At 50.4% G+C, this 21337-nt stretch overlaps 1 protein-coding gene across 1 annotated transcript; it reads left to right on the top strand.

The window, feature by feature from the left end:
• The first annotated feature begins 72 nt into the window (after positions 1 to 72).
• On the top strand, positions 73 to 20083 carry GRAP2 (GRB2 related adaptor protein 2). The gene is made up of 7 exons (XM_082420695.1): positions 73 to 309; positions 6998 to 7089; positions 10105 to 10224; positions 13742 to 13910; positions 15758 to 15946; positions 17178 to 17300; positions 17902 to 20083. The coding sequence occupies exons 1-7, from the start codon at positions 232 to 234 to the stop codon at positions 18079 to 18081; spliced, it is 951 nt and encodes a 316-aa protein (XP_082276821.1). The 5' UTR covers positions 73 to 231; the 3' UTR covers positions 18082 to 20083.
• The last annotated feature ends 1254 nt before the right edge of the window (positions 20084 to 21337 follow it).

Here is a 21337-nt window from a genome sequence, read left to right as displayed (position 1 = left end):
CTGGCCTTCATTTCCTGCTCCTGGCATCTGGGGATTCAGAGAATGATGCCGGGAAGTGGATCCTAGCAGCTCGTGCAGCTCTTTCTGAAAACAAAAGCCCTCACTGTGTGCCTACGCCTCCCTCTCTGGCCTGGAGACCTTGGACCCTCTCCACCAACTGCTAAGACTGCCCTCCTCCTGGCAGAAAGACACAATGACCACATTATTTCCCTTCCAGCTTCACGTTACAACATGGAAGCCATTGCCAAGTTTGATTTCATGGCCTCAGGAGAGGATGAACTGAGCTTTCACGCTGGAGATGTTCTGAAGGTAGGTGATGCGGGACCCAGGAGAGCCGGGGAGAGTTTAGGTTACTCTGGTTTAGCCACTGAGTTAATCTAACAATCCATCCTTTGTTTCTCAAGAAATACACACAGTTCCTTGCAAAATGTGAAGTTTGCCTCATTCAAAAGGGTTCCTTCTGAGCACCTGTGCACCAGCTACCAGGCCGGGTGATGGAAATCCGATTGGCATAAGCCACCATCCTTGTCCTGAGATGCTCGTGGTCTGGAGGGGGAAACAAATCCATCCAAAGGGCTGTCATAGATGTCCTTATCTGAGGGCTCAGGAGCACAGGTGAGGGGACAAGTGATCCCACCTTGAAAGATGGGGTTGTAGGAATGGGTGGCAACATCAGTTGTCAGGGAACACAATGCAGGTGAGTCGGGCTTTTGGCTAAAGCTCAGAGATGGGCAAACCCAGGCAGAATTAGGTCAGCATTGCGAGTTTCAGCACGGCTGGAACTTACAGAAGGAAGGTGTGGATGGGGACACCTGGAAAGTCAGCTGGAGGAGATGCGAGTCAACAAAGGCCACGCACACCCGACCACTCAGGGGCTCCTTACAACTTTTCTGCCCCCACTTGAGTTGTAGTGGCCACTTGCTGAGCTGAAGAGGCCTTGGACTTCTCCCACATTTCATGCACCATGCTTACGCACTCTGCATCTTAGCCCCTGTTTTGTGCAAAATAGCATAGGAGGCCTTCAAGAGGCCACTGGGGAGTCTCTGGCACCTATGCCCCCCTGCCTGGCCTCAGAGCACCTCGGATACCCTGATCCCCTGTCCTCAGCAACCCATATGGGCCTCCTGAGACTGCCCAGTGGCACTGAGACCACCATTGTCTCTCCACGAAGATAAATGCTTGCTATGGAAAGAACCCTATCATACGTGAGAGGGTGACTCGGAAAGTGTCTGTGGAGCACAGCCCAGGTGGAATGACGTGGTCTGGAATTTTAACCCCCCAATGTTTATCCCTCTGACTGCTCTCATCTGGCAAGATCCGGTAATGTGGCTGCCAAGAGTATGCCTTCAATGCTGGAACTTCTCAAGGTCAAAATATTGCTTGGGCCGCTGACCCAGGAAAAAGTGACCTTCACTTCCTTGGGGTCTTACCAAGGTCACAGAGGGGTCTGCGAAAAGGTGAGCAGTCCCTCCCTTCCTTGTGGGGTATTGTGACCATGTGATTATCTACCATTCTCCAGTGTTTTCACCCAAAAGAGAACCTCCCTGGGGGGTTGGGGGCAAGTCCCGTCCCTCATCTCCCATTTCAAACAGAACCTACTATCTGGCTTAAATTTTCCCTATTTCCCAGAAAAGGAAAAAGGAAAAAAAAAAAAACAACTTTCCTCAACTCTGCTTCTCTGTTCAGCTCCTAATTTCTTTCCTCTCCTCACTGCCAGCACTGGGAAGAATTCTCTATGCTGGGTGCCTCCACTCCCTCACTTCCTGTTCACGCCACTGGAACCCTCTGGAATCTGTCTTTTACCCCCAACACTCCCTTAAAGTCCACTGGTGATCTCCTCAATGTGGAATGTAAGGACCCTACTAAACGCCTGTAGGATTAGACACTGCTAACTGCCCCTCTCCTGTATCTGAATGAAGCTCTGTCCCACACCTAAACACTGTACTCTGCTCTGAATATTTTTCTTTTATCATATCTCCCAAGCAATCCCTTCTTCACTGGAGAAGAGTCTGGTGCAATAAAAAGGAGCATGGACTTTGGAGCCAGATAAATCTGAGTTTGAGTCCCAGCCCATTAGCTGTGTGGCCTTGGGTCAGTCACATGCCCCCTCTGAGCTTCAGTGTCTTCATCTATAAGTGGAGGCCATGCCTATCTTGCAGAGGTATAGAAAGGATTAGGGGTAATGGTCCCAGCCCAAATCGGATGCTCAATAAATGATCACCGTATTGTCGATATCACTCAATTCCTGCTGCCTCTGACTGTTCAGACTATTGCTATGTTCCCTTGACTGGCCTCATTGCCTCCCGTCTCTTCCTCCTTCATTCTACGTACCAGTCCCAGAAGGATCTTTCCAGAAGATAAATCAGATCATATTACTTCCTTACTCAGAAGCGTTCAGTGGTTCCCCATGACCAGGTGATGGAAATCTAAGCCATCTGGCCCCAGCCTACTGCCCAACCTCATCATGCTCGCGTGCAAGAACATGTACACATACATACACATATACATACATACATACACACATGCGACACACACACACACATCTTTGCGTATGAAATGCCCCAGGTCACGCTGCAATATACAAACTCTCCTTTTTCAGGCTCTCCCCGTATTCTGAATGCCCTTCTCTCACACACACATATTTGACCACCTCTACCGGGGAACCCTCACTAATCCTCCCCGCTCCTGACCACCCCGGTAGAATAAATACTCCCTCTTCAGCTCCCCCACAGCATTTCACACACACTGTTCAAGGCACTCACAGCCTGGCCTCACGGGACAGTTATTTACAAGCAGGCCGAGCTTCAGCTCCCTGCGCCCTGAGCACCCACCTCTACTGCTGCCCTTACCCCGTGCCATCCTGACTGTCCGCGCACATCGTGGCTGTTCCACCCCCCAGAGCTCTGCGCGGGCTGCGGCCGGGCCTGCCTCGTGTCCAGAACAACAGAAAGGTGATGAACATCCGATGAGTGAACGAATGCGTGATCCCTCCGCTGGTGTGAGAGCAGAGCTTTGCCGGGTTCATCTTTGTATATTCCCAGCACCTAACGCAAGTCACGGCCCCAGATAGGGGCTCAGTACATATTTCTTGAATTGTTAACTGCGTTTTTGCACACTCATTTAGAATTCCATCAGAAAGCCAGACCCCTCCTTCTTTTCAAATTCTATCCATTGCGGCCACAGGGGTAAAGAGGAAAGGGGAGGGGGCTTGTTGGCTGAGCCTCACAGAAGGTCTGTATCATGGTGGTCGGTGGGCCTGCCTGTAGGTCTCCACGTACAACCCTCTCCTCCAGAGATGGGTAACAAGCCCCAGGGGCCTGGAAATTGTTTTCTTTTCTTTTTTTTGGGGGGGGGAAATTGTTTTCAAGGCTAGCTCTTAACTGCCCCGGCAATTCACTCATGGAATGTTCTTTCGTGTTTGGCCTTTAGTGCTAAAAGACTAAACAGACGTTTTCACTAGAAGGTACACAAAATGTCTCGCTCAGCATCAACCGCCCCCCGCAGACTTTGAGTTCCCCGGGGCGCAGGCCCCAGCTTGTTCATCTCTGTATCCCCGGCACCTAAGTACAAACAGCCAGCAGGCGCTCACTAGATGCTGATCCCAGAATGGTGAACAAGACGCTGGACACAGAACTCTGGCCAAATGACTCGATCCCGTTTCTCCTGTGAGAGACACATTCCAAAAGTCAGGGGTTGGATGTTTCGTGTTCGTATCAGCCCCTCTGGACCCGCAGCTGCACACAGCTCGCAACTTACACTTCCCACTCGAATCTGCCGGTCATTATTACAAAATGTCTCTCGACCCAGGCCATCTCTATCTGCTTCTGTAATACGTCTAACACGACCCCGTTTCTTCCTACTAAAACAGCAACCAAAAAGCCCCCAGAGTTAGACCTACGTAATTAACTTCTTCAGCACTTCACATTTCTGCTATGCCTCTAACAGCTAAAATTTCATCCAATTTTAAAATTCACCCAACCGTACATTTTGTCTTCTTCCCACGTCTAACTTATTCTCAGGCCATGTAACCCAGAAAATGATTCCGGTAGGCAACGTTGTAAGAATTAAGTCACAGCAAAGCTAAGGGTAAAACCTCATGCGTTTAGGCTGAACTTGCCCAGCTTTGCACGATGGGGAAAAGAGATAGGGGGACGGAGGAGATGGAGAGATGAGAGGAAGAGGAAGTATGGGCCCTGAGCCAACAACGGCAGGAGGAAACCACCTCCCCCCAAAGACTCTTCTTTGCAGAAAATGAGATCTTTTTAAAACCTTGCCTTCTATACACCACAGAAAGCCTATAAATGCGCCTCTCTGGGAACACGATCTCAGGCTGACCGAGCACCAGGTGGTGGGGAAAATGGCTGGCATTGTGGGACAATCTTTGGTTGCTAGAGGGGATAGATGGGTATGAGCCACGATTACTAAAATTACAGCCGGCTTGGGGTCAGAGAGCTAAGTGCGAAGTGTGGTTTTTACCGTGCAGGATCGATTTCCAAATGGCCTCTTTTACCTCATCCCTGTTCACCCCGGTATTTGACAGCTGCTACCCAAGCCGCACATCGCCTTCCCATGCGACGGTAGAAAGGAATTCCAAAGCCTTTAAACTTGGGGGAGATGGCGCAGAGTGAAATGCCCCCGTGTTCCTTATGTGCAGGCAGGCCCTGCTGCTGAGCTCCCTGGTTCTTCCTTTGACCTAGATTTCCCACCTTCCCCACAGGCCCCTCACCACACACGTACCCACACGCCCTTAGTGATGCCGACAGTCATATTTGATGTCAGAAACTATAGAGTTTTCTTTTCTCAGCAATTCTAGAACTCAAACATGGGACACACTTTTATTTCTTCAGAACACATGATTACATTCAAAACATACAAATATAACACTTTAAAGAACTTGTAAACCCTTCCGTGTCCTTCAGAGCTGGAGTTCTCCCTCATAAGAATATCACATTTTACAGAATGATATTTAAAAACACAGCCTGTACTCTCTGAAGGACATCCAGGTACCAGGGCACATTTGATCCTTGCATCAGCTCCGTGAGGTGCCGGCCAGTTTTTATTGCCCCCATTTTGCAGATGGTAATTGACTCGCCTGAGGTCAGACAGCTAGTGACAGGACCAAGCTAGACCCCAGGCCTTCTCATCCAAAACTCAGGAGTGATACTAGAAATAGGTCAACCCTGCTTCTCAATTACTTAGCTCTATTCAGCTCTCTTCCCATCTCTGGGAGGGAGAAACCAGAGGCTTCAAGTCCACCCACTTTGGGATGACTCGACTCCGAAATCTAGCTCCAGCCCCCACTTCTCCGCTGAGCCCGACACACATCTCCACAACGCTCGCTAAGCCTTCCTTCTCAGAGCGTCCCGGGGCAACTTGATTCCCCTAAAGGCGATCTGAAGTCTGTGAGTTTTCCCTCAGACCTGCTCCTCCTCCTGTATTTTCTATTTTAGTAAAGGCATCACCACCCACTCAGTCTCCCAAGCCAGAAATCCGGAGCCATCCCAGAATCCCCCTTCTCCCTAGGCTCTGCGAACAGTCAGGAAGTCCTGCCCGTTTGTGCTTCCTGACTCCTCTGAAATCTGTCCTCACCTGTTCTCAGGCCAGATCCGCTTCGTCTCTTGCCTAGATGGCTACGCGCGTCTTCCTACACTTTCTCCCCTGACTTTACCTACCAATCCATCTTCACGCTCTGATATAGCATGCCATTCTTAACTCTCTCACTGTGCTGTTTCCCTGCTGAAAATCCTTTCATGGCTCCCCATACGTTTCAAGATAAAAATCCAGACTTTTCAACGTGGGCTACAAGGCCCTGTGCCCCTGGTTTCCCCTCTCTCTACTCCTGGAGTCACAATCTAAACTGCCCCCTGACTGAGGTGTTTTGTCCCCAGAACGCACCTTCCTTCCTCACTCCCCGGAAGTAGTTCTTTTGCCATCAGACTTCGCCTGGGTAGCTCCTTTCATTGCCTGGGCAACCCAGATGGCCTCTCCTCCGGGCAACCTTTCCTAGCCATCTTCTGCTTTCCTCTTTATCATTGCATGACATTTTCAGCCACAAGAAACAGAAACTAAAATTGGCTTAAACGACAACAGAAGATTTATAATTTCTCCTGCGAAGTCCAGAAGTAGGAGGGCTCCTGGGTGGCTAATTCAGCGGCTCCGTGACATCGCCAAGTTTCTTCCCATCTTTTTGTTCTGCCATCTTCATTTTGAATTATTGTTGAGTCTGCGCTACATATTTTAGAAACATTCTCAGTGGGGGGGTGGGGGGGAGGGGGGCAAATATTTGTGTTTTGATGGTAAAAGATTTTCTGAAATAACCAGAAGCCACATAGAGCCACGTCTGGAGGGTCATATGAGTAATCAGGGCAGGTGATGACATTTGAGGTCGTGGTCGAGGTAAGACCCTACAGTAATGAGACAGAACTTCTGGTTTTGCCTATGATCTGGGTCTAAAAGCAAGTTGAGCAAAGGCATTCCAGGTATCTTGAGTTATGTCCAAACTGTTTGGGAAAACATGGGGTGTGAACACCAAGAGTTACTGTTTTCAAAGCTGCTCCCACTTGATGTTTACGTTTTAATCTGCTGGTGTAAAAAAGGAAGAGCAAATTAAAATTATAAAAGGTTCCTTGTTACCTGGCAGAGAAGGAGAAACTAACTACCTGCCTAGGTAAGGAGCTTAAAGTGCTAAGATCTGGGACACGAATCTCCCAAACAGAAGGAGAAAAGGGGTTCAGGGAAGCCCCTGAGCCCTGAGTCTGGGAGGTCACGCCAGGGTGGGCTCATATGAGTGGGTGGCCCACGTGGACAGAAATAGCTTGGGGTCAAGGGAAGCCAAACTCCAAAGACAAGCCAGCCGCTCCCCACTCGAGCGGCTGTGTGGCTTCTTCGGCTTATTTTCCTCTAAATCCCAAAGCGCTTTCTTTGCCCTGCAACCCCTTTCTCCCGCTTCTTGGCGTCCTCCCCACAGTGTCTTTGTCCTTCCTTCTCCTCCCTGTAGATCTTAAGTAACCAAGAGGAGTGGTTCAAGGCGGAGCTTAGGAGCCAAGAAGGATACGTGCCCAAGAATTTTATAGACATCAAGTTTCCTGAGTAAGTATTTCCAGCCTGCTGAGATGGGTCTGTCCCACACACTCCCCTTTACTGCAGCAGCCACTAAAATTATCCCGACGCAGCCCAGACGCTGTCAGAAATGGTTGCCTCTGGAGAAGGAACCACGCCGCTGAAGGCCAGGGCTGGGAGGGAGATTTGCATCGCACAGCATTCTCGTTTGAATGTTATACCATGGGCAAGAATCACCTATTTTAAGTTTATAAACTAACATCATGTATAATTGTAACCATGGGGTTTCCAAGAATTCCGGGGGGGCGCGGGGGGCGCTCCCGGCCGCTCCACCTCAACAGAGGCTCCGTCAGGGCTCTTCTCTTTTATCTCCCAACCCACCCTCCATCCCAACCAGGAGGGCAAAGCTCTCGGCCTTCCTGAAACCACGTTCGCACCAGTGAGAGAGGTCAGGGAAATTCCCTCCATAAAGAGGAAACGAAAAATTGAAATTGGGTCTCGTGCGTCTCAAGAATTGACCACAGGGGTGAGATAGAAATCTAACGTGGTGTGAGGGTCAGGGTCTAGCCGAAGAGCAAAGGTTTGTTAGGTATTGGTGACTCTGGTCAGGAGCCAGCACTGACCACTGAACCAATAGAACGACCACTGACCTCAGCCAGGGGGCCCCTGAGGCTGCCCTGTCATCTTCTAGGTGAGCACGGCACACCTGCAGCCCCTCTTCCACCGCACTCTCAGCGGATGGCCTGGCTTCCAGGACAGCGGAGGCCCCCAGAAAAGCCCCTCGACCCCACCCAACCTGACTCGCTGCATCCACCCACATCCTGCAACTGCGCAGACACTGCCTTTCCTGCAGTTGTTTGGAAAGAACCGTCTGCACTTCGAGCAGAAGTTCTCCCCTCTTTCGCGCATCAACTTGCCTCCCTCTCTGCTGGATCATTCCCGGAAGCAAACAAAGATGCCGCAGTTTCTCCCATCTTACCAAAAACCAAAAAGCAAAACCAAACAACAAAACCCTTGATTCCAAACCCCCTTCCAGCTACGACTCCACTTCTTCAAAAGAATCGTTATATTTGCCATCCTAAAGTCCTCTCCTGCCATTCTCCCCGGAACCCACACAACTTCAAGGTCACCGTGAACTGCTGGTCCCAGTGGCTGATCGTCGGCCATCACGTCAGCACGATTCAATGTGGGGAATCTCTCCCTCCCATGGAAACACTTTCTTCCTTTGGCTTCCAGACCATCCTTCTTCCTGGTTCTCTTCCCGCCTCCCTGGCTGCTCCTTCCCCGGCTCCTTTGCCGGTTTCTCCTCGCCTCCCCCATCTCCTTTACAGTTAGAATGTCGCCCTCCCAGTGAGACCCTCCCCATCACCATATTTTAAATGACTCCCCCTCCCCATCTCTCCTCTGTCTTCATTTCCTCCCCAGCATTTACATCAGCTGACACACTTAATATTCTAATTACTTTGTTGTTTATGGTGCGTCTCTCCCTGCCGCACTAGAATATAAGAAGTTCCACGAGGGTCCTTGTCTGTGCTGCTCACCACTGTACCCGCTATATCCCCAGAAGGAGGCCCAGCACACAGTAGATGTTTAATAAAAGCTGTTAGCGATGAATGAATAGCTTTTGGAATGATGTGTAATAGGAAAACCTGGCACTCGTTTCATAGGCAGTGTGTGGACATTTTTGCAAGTCTTGAGGGAGGTCACTTATCAAATTCCAGATGGAGGACAAGCGTGTATTTTCTAAACAGTCCCCTCACTGTTTGCTGCCTCTTCTGAGATATCTCCTCTGAGGACGGCTGCTGTGGAGGGGTCCCATTCTCTTCCCCTCCCCGTTACATTTCCTGTGGTGGTCACTCATCAGCACTGTAGGTTTGTATGGCAAATACTCTGGCAGGATCTCCAGGCAGATGACTGGCAGAAACCCTCTGCTTCCGGCCCCTCAGAGCCCGACCAACCTTCCCCTGCAGTCCCGGGTCTGGAAGAAGGACATTCTTCCGCCACCCCTGTCTGTTCAGTTCCTACATTCCAAAGAGCACGGGGAACTGCTCACAAAGGAATCCAAAGCTGTGGCCTGTTGGACCTTCATCTTAAAGGGACACACATACTGGCTTTCCAGGGGTGGCAATTAGAGCAGCTACCTTGCAGCAAAAGGACACCGCCCCCGCTTTGGCCGCTGAGGGATTGCAAACACTTGTTCCGCTTCGCTATGGTTGAGAGAGGTTTCTGGCCTCCTGCCCCGTGGCTGTAGCCACTGTTTGACTTGCCCCTGTGCAAGTGTTTGGTCTTTTTCACATACGCTGTAACCCCTGCAGCAATGCTTCCAAAGGCTGCCAGCCTGAAAGAGCAGTTTCTCCTTGGTTTCTTCTTTTCCAGGATAAAGATTATTTTCCAGCCTGGTTTTTGGAGGGGGCCCAGGAGCTGGCTGTGTAGACGCCTCTCTCTGGCTGCTGCCAGCCTCGCTTATTTCCAAGTGTGTGTGCGGGCCTCCCTGTGTGCCCTGCAGCTTCTGCCAGGCACGGAGCACAGCCGCTCCCGCCCCACGCCACCCAGGGGCCCTGGGCTGTGACTCTCTTTCCCGGCCACCAAGGTCTCAGCCCGGAGCCGGCACCCAAGGCCCTGCCCGTTGCCCCCAGTGCCCCGAGGGGTCCCTGTCCCTGCAGTTCTTTTCTGGAGACATCCCTCTCACAGCTGCCGGCAGGCGGCCGCTCCCCACAGTGAGTCACTCCCACGCTGTCCCATTTGGTGCAGTGGCACATTTCCATGATTCAGGATTTCCAAGCAGGAGAGAGACTTCTCCTGGGGGGACGGGACAGGCGGTGCCTCAAGGGGAACACTCACTTGCCTCGCCTGCAAACTGCTGGAGTGTTTGTTTAGTTTCAAAAGCACCTGGCCCCCCTTTGGTCTCTGTCAGCTCTCTGCTGAGCAGCCCCCAGCCTCTCTCCCTTCGGGTCATCTCTCCCCTACTTCCTTCCCTCCCTACCCTCACCCCTACCATCACTCTGGCGTCTCACCAAGATCCTCTGCTTTTATCTCACCTGATAGATGGTTTCACGAAGGCCTCTCACGACACCAGGCAGAGAGCTTGCTGATGGGCAAGGAGGTTGGTTGCTTCATCATCCGGGCCAGCCAGAGCTCCCCAGGGGACTTCTCCATATCCGTCAGGTACTGGCTGTTCCTGACTCCTCCCTGACCTACTAAAGCACTAAAGCAGCAAGGTGACCTCTTGAACATGACCTATTCCTCAGGAGAATGGTGGACAAGGGGCCCAGGCATCTTATCAACTGTGATGCTGTGCATTTTCTTTCCGTAACACACGTACACAACTCCCTAGTTTGTGGCCCAAATTACATGTGCATTCATCTGCCTCCCCCTCCAGCCCAGGTGCTTCTGGAAAGAGAGGATTTTTATCAACTTTGTCTCTGTGCCTTTTACAGCACCCTGTACCCAGTAGGTGCTGGATGAGTATCTGTGGAAGGCGTGGGAATGGAGAAGGAAAAGAGAATTCCCAACTGTCCACATCCGTCTTGGGGTTGCGATCTTAACCTTTTCTTTTACTACTGATGCTTGCCTGAAGAAGGGTAGAGAAAAATCAAAACCCCAAGTCACCGCCGTAGGACACATCTGTAGTTGTAAGTGGCTGCACAAAACGAAAGGCTACCTCTATGCCCCGTAATGCAGCAAAACTGACAGGAACAGAGCAGAGCCCAGGAGTCCTGGGGTGGGGGGCCCGTGACAGCAAAGGCTCGTTAATGTGCAGCACCCCTGGGAGGAAGTGAAGCACCCCCGGGAGGAAGTGATTCAGTTTAACACGACACAGCCCCACACGCAGAAGCCCCAAGTCTGAACACACGGCATGTGGTCAGTGTGTTGGGGATCTCAAGGCACACATCGGACTTGGTGACCACATGTGAAAGTGCAAGAATTATGGTGATAGCAGTACAGGGGGTGGCGCGGCAACCCGTACAGTGAAACCTCACTGTCAAGTTACCTGACCGGAAGTGCTGTCTGGATTCTGCAATGTAATCTGAAAGGCGTGCAGATTTAAGTTCATAAATCCAATCTCGGGTAATAAACGGAGGCCACTTTACTATTTAGAAAGAAAGTGTCCTGTAAGGAATAAGTAGGAAGGACTTAAAAATAATAGGTCAACCATTTGTGTGCATTTGTGCCCCCAACGTGCTCAAGAATAGCTTGGTCTCCTAAGCATTGCACTTTCAGGCTGGCTTAAACCCTTCATTTCCCTTAACTTAAGTGTTCTTTTTCACATCTTGGGTGATGGTAAATTTTAGCTCAGGCCAATATTGATGTATCACAAATTCTAAAATTGTTAGGTCTTAATGAGATTTTGCTCTATTAATAAATCTTGCAAGTCAAACCTATTTCTTAAGGGCCACAATTCAAGGCAAGACCAAGCAAATTGTTCGACTGAAAGGCATTTCTTGGTGCCTTTGGTTTGCATGATGTTGCTGAGTCTGGCTTTTTCAGTGAGGAATTAGGGTTTCTAGTTCCTTGATTAAATTGAATTCTACAAAAAACGATCAGCCTTGACGTCTGCCACGGTCTTCCCCTGCTGTTGAGGCCATGCAGCTTCTCGTGATGGTGATTATTACTGTAATCAGTATTACCTCTTCTGCAGAAATGTAGCATAATATATTCCAAAGCAGAATCATTTTTATTTATTTATACGTCTGCTTTCTGTCATGGGCACAGATAATTAAGAGCTAATTGTAGTTCTATCACTTAGCATTTGTTACGGGTCTGAAATACTAGACTTTAGAGTCTGGAGCCCTGAATTACACCCTTTCTCTGTCCCTCTCAGAACTCGAGACAGTGGTCCAGCCACTCTCTCTCCAACACCCAGATGACCCACTACAGCCCTGACATCCATCCTCTCAGCACATGGGGGTGAAAGGGTTAATGTTTCTCATTCTGAGTTCTTTGACTAAGAGGTGGTGGATGAATAATTGTATCACAAGAATATTTCCTCCTCCTCACCCCGATGTGGGGAGTGATGGCTGTGAGTTGAGCCATGTGGTGTTGCACTGAAGAAAGCATATGTGAGTGACCACAGCCAAAAGGCGAAGAGCAAGCAATGACTGCCAAAGTGTTGGCTACGACCCCCAAGGTGGTTAAGCAGAGGTCACTGCATGGGTTCACTTGGCTATGAGCAGAGACCCACACAAAAGATGAGAAGGAAAATCAGAATTCCTGTCTCCTGGCTTCCCTGGTGGCACAGTGGTTAAGAATCTGCCTGCCAGTGCAGGGGACACAGGTTCGAGCCCTGGTCCGGGAAGATCCCACATGCCGCGGAGCAACTAAGCCTGTGCGCCACAACTACTGAGCCTGTGCTCTAGAGCCCGTGAGCCACAACTACTGAGCCCGTGTGCCACAACTACTGAAGCCTGCACGCTTAGAACCCGTGCTCTGCAACAAGAGAAGCCACTGCAATGAGAAGCCCACACACCGCAATGAAGAGTAGCCCCCGCTCGCTGCAACTAGAGGAAAGCCTGCACTCAGCAACAAAAACCCAACGCAGCCAAAAATAAATAAATAAATAAATAAAATAAGTAAATTTTTGAAAAAAGAATTCCTGTCCCCTCTGAACACGGACCACGAAATCCATCCCTAAGAACGAGGTATCTTTACTCTTCAACATGCTTTAAGTTTGTGAACTTTCTTCTGCATCAGGCAACTGGTGTCATTAACGCCAGTTTATTTTTAGACAGAAATGCGTATCAATTTGACAAAAAAAAAAAACTTGACATCCCAACGAGAATGACTTGGTGATGGAAAAAGGCTGGAGCTATTAGTAAAGGCCCGGTCCCCTCTTTCCAATGAATAAAATCCAATTTCTCCATCCCCGGTACAAACATACTCCATCACTTGTGAGCCCAGCTGGTTTCAAAGGTGCTGATCTAGAAGAAGTTAGCATGAAAAAAATAATAATAAAAAACAAAAGAAGTTAGCACGTGGGCATGGTGTGACAGGCCCAGCTCATTAGACTGGAATCAGAGACCCCGGGTCCTTGTCTCAGCTCTGCCACTCACTCACAGTGACCTTGACAAGGCCCCTCCACCTCTCTGAGGCTCAGCACATTTTTTCCCAAAAGCTCAAAATACTTTGTAACCTTATTTACGCAAAACAAGACCAAGAGATACCCATTATGTAGAGAACAAAGCGTGGCAGATTTCTCAGGGTAGTTTATGGGCTTAAAGGAGCTGGTTCAAACTATTTTCTGTTAACAGACAGGTAACGAGGGCTTGAAAAACTCCTCTCCTCCGAGTCTTGGCACAGTCCTTAGCCTGGTAGGTTCTCAGGTGTTGCCATGTTTCAAATAAACATTGTAAAAAAAAGTCCTTGACCTTGTAGTCTTTGAAGCACTGGGAACATTTTTTTCTTATAAAAGGTCAGTTCCAGTGTCAGAAGAAAGATTACCTTCTCCTCATGTTAAAAAAAAAAAAAAAATCCCCTCTAGCTCAGCCTGTGTCCAGAGCCATCCCTCCCACAAATCTCCCTCTGGAGTTCACCTGGGCCAGCCCACCTGTCCAGGGATGGGCCAGCCACCCATACCTCTGCTTCCTGCCCAAACAGAACTCCAGCATCCCTGGATGCAGTCAGCCCTGGAGGCAAGGACATGGTCACCATGTAATAGACAGTTTGGATTTGCCTTGATCCCTAGGCATGAGGATGACGTTCAGCACTTCAAAGTCATGAAAGACAACAAGGGTAGTTACTTCCTGTGGACAGAGAAGTTTCCATCCCTCAACAAGCTGGTGGACTACTACAGGACGACTTCCATCTCCAAACAGAAGCAGATCTTTCTGAGGGACAGGACCCGGGAGGAACAGGTATGCTGCAGGTCCCCGTCGGCCCCAGTCCAGAGATTCTGGGCAGCTCGGGTCAAACACAAACCACCAAGACCATGCATCTGATGGGCAGGTCCCTGCGTATTCTGAAAGGCAGAGATCTCAGTTTAAATCCTAGCTTAACACTTCCCAGCTATGTGACTTTGGAAAGTTCTCTAATGCTCAGTTTCCTCATCCATTAAAACTGAGATAATAGTGACAGCCACCTCATAAGATGGTGTGAAGTTTAGAGAAGACAATGTATCCCCATTCCTTGCATCATTCCTAATCACGCCACAAGCACTCAGTACATGTGGGCTCTTATTATGGACGCTCTTATTTTGTTATTCACAGATGTTACTATGTCACAGTTTTCAGCCTAGCTCAGGAGTTGCCCAAGGATGAAAGTGGGGGGGAGATGGGGGGGGCACTATACGTGGGGATATTAGAGCCTAGAGTCCAGGACTAATGCAGCAGGTAGAGCTTTGTGACCGAATTTGGGGGTGGGGGAGGGTAGAAGCAGGGGGCATTGGAGGAGATAACTGGAGGTGGGATTCTTGCTCTTGGAACAGTTTGGGATATGAAGTATTGTTTTAAAGAAAATGCATCCGACAGACCTGGCTTTCTTTAAAACCTGATTTCATTGCAAGAGACGAAAACTTTCTGAGTATCGGTTTTTCTCATCCATAGAATGGAGAGACTATAATGCCTCCCTCATTGGGCTGTTGTGAGGATAAATGAGACATCATTACAGCCCTTGCCACAGGGTCTGGTCCACAGTCGGCACTAAGGAAATGTTAACTAGCCTCCATAAGTAAATTCACACACACACAATCTATACAATATGTTTCAAAGGAAATAACATGGTTATAGGAGATGGGTATTACAGGAACAAGCATTGACTAGAAGAGTTGAAATCCCAGCGACAGGTTATTTGAAAAGGCATTGAGACTTTCAAAGCAACATGTGCTTCAGGAAAGTAAAGAAAACCATCCCTTGCAAGTAATGGGTTGATTTTAAGCCTGAGAAGTTACAGTCAAAGGAGGAAAGAGTGTTCCCAAATGCACACAGCAGTTCAGAAAGATAAACAAAGGTTAACCCCCCCACCTTGTAAATTCTTTTAACCAGGAAATGGACAGAGGTATTCATTTATTAGGATGTGCAGGCTGAGGTGAAAGAGGAAATATAAAACTGCATTAAACTGGATTTAATGAGTTCATTTTGCAAAGTGCTTAGACCAGTACCTGGCATATACGAAGCCGAGGGCCCTGTGTAATTGTTTGTTAGATAAAAATAACAAGAAAGTGTCTCTGAGTCACGAGGTTGTGGTAGCAGTCAGGAGAAAGATCTTGTTTCTTCCCAACATGCCCAGCAGCAGGTCTGGTTTCCATGGTGCTGCAAGAGCGTTGCTGTTTGGGTCTCTATCACCAGGCTATAAATGACAGTTCAAAATCATGCAAAGTCAATAGCAGAGCTTATCTGGAGGATAGGATGTCCAGCAGTGTGGCAACATGTGATAAGGAGGGGTGGCACTGTGTCAGTAAAATGGAACATTTAAGCTTGATTACACAGAGAAAAACAAGCCCACTAGGAAGGGGCTAGTTGGGTACCACGTGGAAAGTCTGTGAACCAGAGATCCAAACTCCCCAAATTGGGAGAATCTGAGCATGCAGCGGCCACTTTGAAAATGTAATGGTCTGAACCATCGATTCTCCTTAAGCTGCCCTCACCCCATCAGCTGTTTCTTGGAGCTGTCACGAGCTAAGTCTGGGAACAGCTGCCAGAAGAGTGGGGCAGGGCCAGGAAATGCTTGAGGAGGATGGAACCGCATCATCTCTGTTCTCTCCCAGGGTCAGCGGGGCAACAGCCTGGACCGGAGGTCCCAGGGAGGCCCACCCCTGAGTGGGACTGTGGGAGAAGAAGTCCGGCCTTCGATGAACCGGAAGCTGTCGGATCGCCCCCCGCCCCCTCCCTCGCAGTTTGCCCCCGCACCGCCGCCACCACAGCAGCGGTACCTGCAGCAGCAGCATTTTCATCAGGTATCTGGGAAGAATGATGTGGGGCACAGCGAGGTGGGGAGGAGGACCTGCTCTCCCCCCCAGGCTTCAGTCACCTTGTCCCCACTGCCACTTAGTGTGTGAAAACTCCCCACAGTGCCGGAAACAACCAAAGCAAATAAACGCTGGGGGCCTGTTTTGGGTCCAGGACTGGGGGAGGAACGTCCCAATCCAGGCCTGGCCCCATCAGCTCTCACTGGGCCCATATAGAAGATCCTGGACCCCCAGATGGCAGAAATATGGAAACTGCTCTTGGCGAAGAAGTCTCTGTGAATTAAATGGCTCCCTGCTTGAAAACACACACACACGCACACACACACACACACACACACACACACACACACACTCTCTCTCTCTCTTACCCTGAGGACTTAGTGAACAATTGTTTCATTTTCCTATCAGCACAATTCCAAACCTTTTCATGCCCTTTAACCCATCTGGCTGTCAAGATCTACAAGAAAAACAGATGAACACCAGAAATGGAGCCTTGCTTATTTATTTATTTATCCCCCGCCTTGTTCCAGATGGGATTTTACGTGGCTTGCCCAGAGTGACAATACAGCCAGATAACATCATCCCTGAATTCCACAGCAGGGCATACAAAAGTCCTTTGTGAGCTGCCCCTATCTGTCTCCCCAGCCCCATCCCCTGCTACCGCGCCACGTGAACATACATTCTGGCAACGCTGCGCTCCCTTTAGTTACCAGAATTTTTCACTGCGTTTTCTCTCATGCTTTTGAGGCTTTTTATATGCTGTCCCCTCTGCCTGAAATGCCCTTTCTTCGTCAGTTCTGCTCCTCTTGAAGCTGGAGTTCAAGCATCATCTGCTCCCTGATCACCCAGGCCAACTTACACTCTCTTCTCTATGCTCACTCCTCACTTAAAAGTGTATGGTTCCCCCTCGAAACTGATGTTCCATGAAGATAGGGGCCTTCTCTTTCCAGCTACATATCCTCAAGACAGTACTAGACACATGGTAGGTGCCAGATAAATATTCCTTGGTTGAACGAATGAAATCTGGCATCATCTTCGCCATCTAAGGTCTGCTTGTCATCCTTTCCCCTCTCTCCATTATCTAGGGTTTGTTGTCCTCAGCAGTAAGTATCCTTGGAGCACGGGCTGTGTCCATGGCATCAGAGCAAGGTGCTGGGGGAGCCTGTGAGGGACGCTTCCGGCGATGTGGTGATGGCTCTTCTGTCACATCTGTTTCTAGGAACGCCGTGGAGGCAGCCTGGACATAAACGACGGGCACTGTGGCATAGGCAACAGCAGCGAAATGAATGCCGCCCTCATGCACCGGAGACACACAGACCCCGTGCAACTCCAAGCAGCCGGGGTATGTGAACTTCCCTCTCTGGGCTCAGTGGAGGAGGCCAAGGGGTCAAGTAGAGAAACGGTTGGTCCTCCACGAGAGACGTCAAACTGCGCACAGAGGTGGTGGGAACCCAGCGAGTGATGGTGGGGCAAGAGTTCCCCGTAGAGCCGATCCCAGCTGGCACCATCCAGCCTGCTGTTCTCAGTTTGGCTGTCGGGCCTTGCCCGATCCTCATATTTCCTGACTGCAATTCGAGCAGAGGGAGATCTGTTGCGCTGGCATCGAGGGCTGTTAGTCTGGGCACACTGCGTTCTGTTTGTCACTTGAAGAAAATAAAAAGACCACCTATTGATGTAGAGAGGGTAGTTCTCAAGGATCCTCTTGGAGCCTTGGAGAATTACATCTCGGTTGCTCAGAGCTGGGCATCCGGGTCTGCTTTCAGTTGCAATGGGGCTTGAAATGTCTCTGGAGAGCCACCCGTCAGCCTTCAGGGCAGGCAGCTCACGGCGAGCTTTGTCTTGGTGCCAGGGCCAGCAGATCCTCTTCCGTGTGCCCGTGGCTCAGAAACCAGCGCGGCCGGCCCCAGCTCAGCAGGACCTCTCTCTGTGTTTTCCCCCAGCAGCGCGTGCGGTGGGCCCGGGCGCTGTACGACTTTGAGGCTCTCGAAGATGATGAGCTGGGGTTCCACTGCGGAGAGGTGGTTGAGGTCCTGGACAGCTCCAACCCATCCTGGTGGACCGGCCGCCTGCACCACAAGCTGGGCCTCTTCCCTGCCGACTACGTGGCCCCCGTGATCCGGTGAGGCCCTTCTGGAGGGCTCGGAAGCTTCTGTCTGAAGCTGCCTGCAAGTGACGGAACAAGGAAGAAAATCTGGAACTACACATACATATATATATGTGTGTGTATATATATATATATATATATGTGTATATATACATATGCACACACATAAATATGCCTATGTATCCACACATTTATAATAGTAATTTATTGGCAAGTTAGTTGGTGACTTAGTTGATATGAAAGGAACTCAGGTGGAGAATTATATTCATGCTTATTTTTCTGCTCCCCTCAGCGGGTGTGCAGAAGGCAGTGGGGGCGCTGGGAAGTGAGAGGCAGGGAAATGATACGGAAATGCCTCCTGTCCTTAAGTCGGCACTGCTCCCTCCTCGTCTTGGGAATTCTAACCGAGAGGAGCTAAGCGGGATGCACACCTGGTATTGGACGCGGAAAACAGGCTGGGGTTGGACTTGGCGGGGCATGTTCTCGTTTCCCTGCACGTCCTGCTCCCCGCCCCCTCCGAGGGTGCGCGGGGCTGCTGCCCTCCTCTGCCTGCAGGGTGGGCACTGCCGGCTGGAGGATGAGGGTGCAGCTCTGAGCTGGGAGCGGGAGGGGATGTGAGGGGAGGGCTGAAGCAGGGGGCATCCCGGGGCCTGGGCAAGACTAGTCCCCTGGCCGATGCTCACCTGAGACCTTCCTCTCCCTCAAGCAAACATTCCCCAACTAATTCTCTTCCCTGTGGCTGAGGTGGAGAAATGCAGGCCCTGTGAGAACCGAGCACTGGGAAACGGAGCAGTTTTTCACAAATCCCCCACTGGCTTACTTGAGTGTAACATCTGTTTCCCCAGCAACCAAGAAAGCAGCATCCTAGACTCTGTAAAGCGCCCGGAGAAGCCCCGGCTGAGAATGGCAGATTTCAGAGCCACTGTTTTATGGTTACAGGGATGTCTCTTCAGGGCTCTATTTGTTTTCCCTCTTGGTTTCCTGTGTTTTGAAGATGCTTTTGCCCAGCAACACAGAGAGAAGCCCACTCCTCAAGAGCACTGCTTAGCGACTGATGGATTGATTGACTGGCCATGACCCTGGGTGGCAGCTGGCTTTGAGAGAGCTTCCTGTTCCCTCCGACTGTTGGGCCACCGCTGGCGCCTCCCCGCCCCACGAGCTGTACCTGGGAAGAAACCCCACGGCCACTGTCTCTCCTTCACCTCAAAATAGACTCGTGTCTCCCAGGGCTCAGCCTGGGCGCGTGAAGCGCAGATCAGGCTGGCCGGGGAGCAGGGACACTGGAGAAGGAAGCTCAGTGTCTTAGGGGAGCCAGAACAAACGTGTCCGCCCAAGGGCGCCTGGGAGGGGTGGTGGGCGGGTATACTGAGACCAGAAGGAAAGGGCTCTGGCGGAAGTGTTGGTGAAGGAGCTCCGGGGTGGGTGGGGACCTGTTGCTTTGTCCTCTTCCCAGCCCTTCCTGCTCTGAGGAGGGACGGGGCAGCCATTGCCCAAGGTGACGTAAGAAGGAAGAGTTTCTGACTCAGAAGTAACTGTCAGTGTAACGTAGGCTATGGCCTGTTGACTCTGAAATCTGCCATTCTCTGATCCCCATGTCGCCTTTAGAGAAAAAGAGAAAAAGAAAAGACTCTGCGGTGGGTCTCGGGAGGGAAGAGAAAATAGCCTGAGAGGCAGGGGGAGTCCAGCGAGTGGGGAGCGGTCTCCGGAAATGAAAGCGCAGGAGGGAGAAGGGAGCGGAGACATTTCAAAAGATCCAGGAGCAGCGTGAGAGGCCGAAGGGAGGAAGAGGGACGGGAGGTTAAGTGGGGCAGGTGAGGAAGACACTGGAGTGACAAGTTGAGGGCAGATGAGGCACAGGCAGGAGGGACAGAGGCCGGTGGGCAGGAGGAACCGGGACAGAGAAGACACTGCAGGAACCAAGACAAAAGAACAAAGGCCAAGGAGCCCGGATAAGCTGTTTCGGTGCTGGGTGATGTGAACAGGTTACAGTAAATAAAAGCCAAAAGTAATGTTTGATTTTACAGTATTTACAAACCATATGCTTTCAGTGGTCCATGAACTTGGTCCATTTGTCTGATTCTGTGGGAGGACCAGCCCCAGGGAAGACGGAAACGACTTGGTTCTGGCCTGGGTTTTGTGCCTTGAAACACTCCTCAAGAAAGCAGTAATAAAACAAATGCCTTTGTTTTGCTGGGCTGGGTCTGGTGTCTGTGTCACACGCCTCTCTGGCGGAGGGCGGGGGTCACTGGCCTGGAGAAGCTGACCACGCAGTGTGGGCAAAGCTCTCAGAACCCCTGGATCTGGACTTTCTGTTCCACCAGAGCTTTTAACTGAGGTGCTCAAACAGCCTCGTCCCTGCTCATCTTGAGGCTCAATCCAGAAGGAACTGAGAGTCATCCTAACCACCCACAGAGAACAAGGGCCCTCAGGGACCAGACTAAGAGGCCCAGGACCCCGCTGTCCACACTGTCGGGGGAGGGGAGGCCTCTGGTGCTGCCCAGGGGAAGTTGCTCTCCACCCAAGGGCATTTCAGCACCAGGGGCGGGTCGCCCCAGGGCCTCTCATCAACCACACAACCAGAAAACAACACATTGTCTCTGAATTCAGTTGAATGAATCACTCTTCGTGACTTGGGGGCCACCTGGAACTTCCAGAGAAAATCTGGTTCCTGTTGGACCAGTTCGGTCTCCCTAACCGCTTGCTGAGGCTCACGGCATTTCAAATATCTTGTACCTGCCACTGCCCACCCACTTTTAGATGGCCCTAGGGTGACCTGAGGCAGCGCTTTTCTCAAAATGAACCTGCCTATGAATTGCCTGGGAAGTGTGTTCAAATGCAGAGTCTGGTTCAGTCCTGCAAGTCTATCAAGCTCTGAGGTGATGTTGCTGGGTCCACAGAACACACTTGAGTAGCAAGGGCAAAGAACTTGGCAGTGAGCTAACGGTCTACGAAAATCTAATTGAATCTCTCTTCTCGGGATATTTAGGCGTTTTTCTCTGTTGCTAACAAGTAAGTCACTTTGGCTGTGGGATAGACAGACATGATTCAGAGCTGTCATAACATCATTTGCGTTTGGCAGCCCAGACTTCTTATTTTAGCATCTTCATCTCCATCTCGAATCAAGAAACTTTAGGGCAAGAGGCATTCGGATGAAATACAGACAGGGATTTCCTAACAGTAATTATTGTAAACACGAGCAGTGGTTACAGAAGTTGTGAAAGCTTTCTCAGGAAATCCTTAAACTCCCATCAGCTGTGATCCTGCTTGGAGGCTGG

This window comes from Balaenoptera physalus (genome assembly GCF_965194825.1).
Source record: "Balaenoptera physalus genome assembly, chromosome: 13".
In the NCBI taxonomy this organism is placed as follows: Eukaryota; Metazoa; Chordata; class Mammalia; order Artiodactyla; family Balaenopteridae; genus Balaenoptera; species Balaenoptera physalus.
Note: the sequence above shows the minus strand (reverse complement) of the source record. Positions and strands in the feature narration are given on the sequence as shown.